Raw genomic sequence first — 6,721 nt, 5'->3', positions numbered from 1 at the left:
AAGGTGAGAGATTCCATCAAGACATTAGTGTGATGGAAAAACGATATCAAGGAACGTGGGATGTAAATATGATGGCAGATCATTGTTGGACTCTGAAGAGAGATTTACCCGAAGAAGAGAGGAAACGAAAGAGAAACCCTTTATGCAGGACGTTTGAAGATAAAAGGGTGAGATATAAGCGGAGAACGAATTAAAATTCAAATCCAAAGGGTTTTGATGATATTTTCCGAAAAATTAATTTTTTAAGTCTTAGGACGAAATACTTTTTTTTATGCACCACAGATCGAATGATATGATTTTTTATTTATTTTGAATAATAACTCGATTTTTATTATATTACATTTGATTTTTTCCAATTTTCGGGGTTTTTGCACATTTGTTTGATGTTTTCGAGACGTCTGAGTTATAAAAGTTGGAGATTTATATGTCGTCGATAAACCTACATGAAAATCATCATATATTTAGCTCAATACATTTTTTTTATCACAATATTGGGAATTTTTGTTTTTTTCGCAATTTTCATGGGTTTTTCGGGATTTACTTAGACTTTTAATGGCTGCTGGTCTGAGTACACTTCAGATAAGTATAAAGCAGATCGAAATACATGAAAATCATGCATAGTTAGAATCTAAAAAAATTTTTCAATCACCAAAACCCCCAATTTTCCCGTTTTTTTTCGGTTTTTTACAGTTTTCTCAAAATCCTAGGGTGTAGGGGCCAAACGGACCTCAAATTCGGGTTCAGCGGGTCAAATTACATGGGAATATATGTGGCGCGTCCCAAGTACAGACAACTTTTTTTTTTTTGTGTGCCGGTGTTATTATATTTTTTATTTGTGGTTTAAATTTGATTAAAAACTGTCCAAAATTTAGCTCAAAACAATGCACCAAAAATCATCTCATAAAAATGTTATCAAATCTTATTTCATTGCACCTTAAAAATGATTAAAAAATTAATCATTTCAAATCATTTTGTTTAATCAGGGATAACTTAATAAATCTGAACGAGCCCAGTGACAGCGCATATATTATAGTATTACTGCGCAGAATATAGGCCTTGAATTATATTTAGGCCTTGACTTATATTTTGATAATCACAATAGGTGGTATTTTGATTATCAAAATACCTGATATCCTGATTATCAAAATACTTTTTTCTCAGTGTACAACTCCGGGAGTTGAAACTTATATTACTAAAATTTTCTGCTCTTTTGGGGTCTTTTTTCTAATTTCAGATATCTTTGATATTTTTGAAGTTATAGCTACAAAACGGAGACAAAACAGAATTAAATTCTGAATCTAATGCACCAATCACCATCTTTTTAAGAGAATTGTTACTATTTTTCGCAGAAAACTCACTTCTCGAATAGACTAATCTGCGTTGACCAAGAAGTAATTCTGCTATTTATAAAAACTCTTTCCTGATTCATAGGATAAAAATTTGGAATTCATTACTGGTTGATATTACAGTATTTAAAAACTTCGAACATTTTAAACAAATGTTTTAACTTTTTCTTGCTATCAATGTAATTACTATTGATCCTGTGGTTTAATATGTTAGTGTTATTAATTAGTATCGGTCTTTGAAATTGTATTGCAAACAGTGTATCGAATGTGTACTTGTAAATTATTAACTTTATGTATTTTTGATGGTCCTAAAGGAGCTTAGAACTCCAGGATCAAATAACATTATTATATATCTATCTATCTATCACAGAAAGTAATTAATATAACTTGAAATTTACATTATATTCCAATGTATTGAAATTGTCCAAAGAAAGGTGAATATATAACTCATTTATTAATTGCAAGAAATGGAACACAATCCAATGTCTTAAATTTATTTAAATTTGCTTGAAATTTCCATAGAATCGTAAATTGAAAAATTCATTTCTTTGTCGGAAGAAATAAAAAACTATTCCAAGTTTTGAATCTGTTTGAATTTGTTTGAATTATTCCTGCAATAGTACACAGAAAAAAGTAAACTGTAATAAATAACAGTCGATTTATAATAAGTAATGATCAACTGCTAAAAATTACCATTTCAAACAGTAAAATCGTGATTTTACTATTCACTATATAATATTTACCATTTAAACGTTATAATTTACTCTTTACATGGAAGAAAATACTATTTCAAACAGTAATATTCGCTATGTAAATGTCTAAAATGTTAAAGTCCAATAATTAAGAATTCAGACTTTGATATTTATCATTTCGTACCTAAAAAATGATCTTATGATATGTAAAAAGTATAAAATAAAGTTAGTCAATTTCTAATACAAGCAACGTCAATATTTACAAAGTAAAATGATAAATTTTAAACGCTACGCTAAAAATCAAACTGTAATTATTGACCTGCTTGAACTGGTAAAATGTATATTTTAAAAGTATAATTTTTACTGTTTCAAATGTTAAATTCTCCCAGAGTGAGACCCCCTTCTCCTCATAACATGGACTATATATTGAAATGGCAATTTTTACTGTTTGAAACTGTAATTTTTTAAGATGAAAGAGTCGTTATTTACTATAGTGATAGCTACTAATCACTTATTTTCAATATTAAGTTATAAATTTTGGCTTTTATACTTTCTACATTAAGTTCTGTAATATTTATATTTTTGCCACCCTGATGTCCGCTTTACTGTTTGAAACTATAAAAATTAACCGGAATCCGAGTGAATATTACAGTTTACTTTTTTCCGTGTAACTTAAAAAATTCATTCATTTATTGGAAGAAATAGAAAATAATTCGAAGTTCCGAACTCGTTTAAATTATTCATAAAATCGTAAATTAAATAATCCATTTATTTGTTGACAAAAATTGAAAAAAATTCAATTTTTTGAGTTTGTTTAAATTTGTATGAATTATTCATAAAATCATGGAACTGAAAATTCATATTCACTCATTATTGAAAGTAATTGGAACCATGAAATTTTAATCATTTTTCAATAATTTTCAATTTTACTAGTTAATATTGAAACAGATTCAATTTTGTTTTGGTTTGAATTGTTTTGAATATTTTGCAATTCGATGCTGGGAATTCAAAGCAATTGAAATGAAAGAAGTTTGAATATTTTCTTATTTGGCTTCTAATTATTTAAATAAAATTCAACTTTCGAATGCCTCAATTTCAGTCAATATTTTTCAAATTTACGTAAAAAATTAAAATCAACTTAAACTTTTTTCAATTGTTTTCAATCAATATTGTTAATCAGGGTTATTATTCAAAAATTATATATAGATTTTGCTTATCTTCGAACCAGTGCGAGATAATTATCCTAATAGTAAATACACCAAGAAAACTTCTGCAGAACTTCTCTATAGTAATTAATTTAAAAGTTTGGTTTTCAACAAATTGTAATAGCGAAAATAAAGTGAATTTTATATCGATGAAATCTATCTTTCATTTCGGGTGAGGCCGAATGGCATTTTTAACCGTGTATACGTCTTAGAAAAATATTGTCTAACTCATAAAAACGAAAAATGTATACCCTACGCCAGTAGTTGGTTTTTCACGAGCATCGGCGACTTCATATGGGTATAACTTTACTTTCTATTGAAATTAAAATCATTTACATATTTGATGAAATTTAACGATTAATTTAATTTTTTACGATAAATTGTCTATAAATCATAGCAACGCTGAGAAATTTTCTTTTATTTCGGATGTTGAACAGATTTTTAAATCTTCAATCTTTATGTATATTTTGTTGATGTATATTGTGTTAGTATTATTTTTTGTAGTCTAGTCGTTGCGTATCAACCATTGTCGACAAATCTCTTGCATTCAAATAGGGGAGGTTGTTCATCGTGACAACCGGCTTATAGTAGTGGGGAACCTTTGCAATGCCCGCCTCTTTGTAGCCGCCCCTTGGTGACGAAATCTAAATCAATTCGTTGAGTATCAGCTTTTGTACTGCTCATTCTTACAACTAACATGATCATATAAACTCAGATTTGTTTTTTTATCTGCTATTTTTGATTCGCACGAAATTTGTTTTTATGTTAGTGAATCATTTCGTCTTGAAAATAACAAAGTGAAAGTGTATGAAAAATATTATGAATATGTTAATAGTGTTATGCAAATATGTCAAAGCAAAGGATTTTAAAAATTATCAGTTTTTTTCAAATTATGCATGATGGTTATATCTTATTTATGTTATCAATTGGACTTTTTTTACTTGAAATCAAAGCTCTAACAATTCATTATAATGTGGTGATAACAAAACGAGTAATAAATAATGTTATTGTTTAAGACAAATAAACATTCAGTATTGTTTGTAATATGAGGTCAGTGTTAGTAAATCATTAAGAAATATATACATTGCACATAGATTTAGATTGTATCAACATTCTTTAAAATCCTTGACAACTGGCAAGATTCTTTAAATAAATAGCAGTGCTATGAAAAAAAAAAATCTAATCCAAATGAGGAAAAAATTGTTATCACTGAAAAACTAACTAATAACTGAATGATAAATTGCCGAGATAGCATGTAGAGATAACTTGAATAATGTTTAAATTAAGTTTATTGTGGAGTAAAATTTAGGTGTAACAGAATAATATCATGTGAAATAATAGCATGGTTTTGCGAATTGTTCTAAATATTTTAAACTTTAATAAATAAAATTCATAATAACACTATTTTTTTTAATATTCATAAATATTATTTTAAGATAAGAAAGTGTGCATAGTATAACTATAAATATGGATTCTAGTGTGATGTCAAACACCTCTTGTGATGGCGGCATAGACAGTGATCGAAATTCTGATAGTAATAGTATGATTGTAGATCCTGTAAGTCTTGATCAAAAAGATTTATCATCTCGTCTAAGTAAAGGCTTTGATTTATCATCTCATTTTGTAGAAATAGCTACAACTACGGTGAAATCTCGTAATAGGAGTATTAAAAAAACATTGACGATGATATCTGAGACACAAAAAACTGAACAATCTCCAACGTATACGGCAGAAAAAATGACTTCAACACAAATCAAACCACCGTATTCATACATTGCTCTTATAACAATGGCAATTCTTCAATCACCTCAAAAAAAACTTACTTTAAGTGGTATCTGTGAGTTTATAATGGCTAGGTTTCCGTACTATCATGAAAAATTCCCTGCTTGGCAAAACTCAATACGGCATAATTTATCTTTAAATGATTGTTTTATAAAAATACCGCGAGAGCCTGGAAATCCAGGTAAAGGGAATTATTGGACATTAGATCCATTAGCTGAAGATATGTTTGATAACGGTAGCTTCTTGCGACGAAGAAAACGATATAAGAGACCACCACCACATTATGTCCTTCGAGATCGTGCTATAATGGCTACATTTTCAATATGTGGAGATCGCAATGGCTACCCTGTAGGTGATCATTCTGGAGGATTTGCTTATCCTGGTGTTTCTTCTAATGCTTATCTTACTCCTCCACATCGACTTCCAATCCTCGAGTTTCCACCGTCGACGCTAGAAGCTCTTAAATTGAGTGCTTTTATAGAAACGCCACCACCACTGTACAAGCCTGTACCAATTATTGCACCTCATCAACATATTCGTCAATTAGTTAATAACACAACATCAGCACTTCCAATGACAATGACGACAATGACGAGTATTCCTGGCCGACTTGCTATTTCTGTAACTTCTGGTGCTGTTGATAAAAAAACAAGCTTCAGCATAGAAGCCCTTATCGGCAAAAAAACTCAGTCAGATCAAAACATTAATGATCTCCTTGATCTTAGTCCCTCTGAGCAACGAGAAATAGGCAGTCAAGCATCTGCTTTTTCACCACTTGTTTAATCATCTTTGATTTTAGAATGGTAAGATGTTCCCCGTTTTTTTCTACTTTAGTTTACACTAAAATTACTGAGGAATTTACCTTTTAGAAAGATGATTAGAAGACCATCAATTAGTGTGAGTGTTTATTGAATATTACTTCGTCAATTTAAAGAAATTTCAAAGTTTATATTCTACCGATGATATAATGTTAAAATAAACTAGGTAAGATGTATATTTATAAAAAGATAGTTAATTTAGATATACTAAAAAAAGTTTATTGTAGGTGAATTTTTTACATCATTAATAATACACTCCTCACGTATGATACATGTGAACACATTATTATTGTGAAAGACATTACTTTGATGCAAACAAGATATAACAATTTTTGTAAGTGTATAAAAACTTAACCAATTGAATCAATAATTTTTTTCAGCCATTTCTGGAATGGCATTAACTGAACATTATTAAATAATAGTTAAACTCTGTATTTATGTTTCAAATATATTGTTGCTGTATTTCTTTATAAAATCGCGATCATATTTATATAATAAAGTTCATCCTTATGTTTCTGGAATAAATGTCAATAAACATTTTGTATGTTAAAATTGAGTTTTCTATTCAAATGTATATTTTATTCTCATTCTTTTTCTCAGCTTGCTGATTGCTAAAGGTATGTATTTGAAAATATATTGGTAGTTGTAATTTTTTATTTTGATAGATTTATTCGATTAAATTTTCTACTTTATTTATATAGTTGTTTATGTTGTACAAGTTTAATTTAATTAATTATTCTTTTTTTTAATCTGTAAAAACTTATAATATGAATGATTATTACGCTTGTGATTCTGGTTTCATCCAATACACATCATGAATGTATCGTTAATACGTCATATATTTAGCTAATTCATACACAGTGTAAGCTCAAGCTATT

General features: G+C 28.6%; 1 protein-coding gene across 3 annotated transcripts; it reads left to right on the top strand.

Annotated features, from left to right (window-relative positions):
• Nucleotides 1-3,779: 3,779 nt before the first annotated feature.
• LOC123269438 (forkhead box protein D3-like) lies at nt 3,780-6,357 on the top strand. 3 transcript variants are annotated; one of them, XM_044735152.1, is made up of 4 exons: nt 3,780-4,293; nt 4,722-5,828; nt 5,895-6,009; nt 6,071-6,357. In XM_044735152.1, the coding sequence occupies exons 1-2, from the start codon at nt 4,289-4,291 to the stop codon at nt 5,806-5,808; spliced, it is 1,092 nt and encodes a 363-aa protein (XP_044591087.1). In that variant the 5' UTR covers nt 3,780-4,288; the 3' UTR covers nt 5,809-5,828; nt 5,895-6,009; nt 6,071-6,357. The 3 variants fall into 3 exon arrangements, with proteins under 3 accessions (XP_044591087.1, XP_044591080.1, XP_044591093.1); XM_044735158.1 differs by lacking the exon at nt 3,780-4,293 and having other exon boundaries at nt 4,718-4,800; nt 4,871-5,828; nt 6,071-6,356; XM_044735145.1 differs by having other exon boundaries at nt 3,780-5,828.
• The last annotated feature ends 364 nt before the right edge of the window (nt 6,358-6,721 follow it).

Source organism: Cotesia glomerata, linkage group LG1 (genome assembly GCF_020080835.1).
Source record: "Cotesia glomerata isolate CgM1 linkage group LG1, MPM_Cglom_v2.3, whole genome shotgun sequence".
NCBI lineage: Eukaryota > Metazoa > Arthropoda > Insecta > Hymenoptera > Braconidae > Cotesia > Cotesia glomerata.
This window is presented reverse-complemented; position numbering and strand designations above follow the sequence as displayed.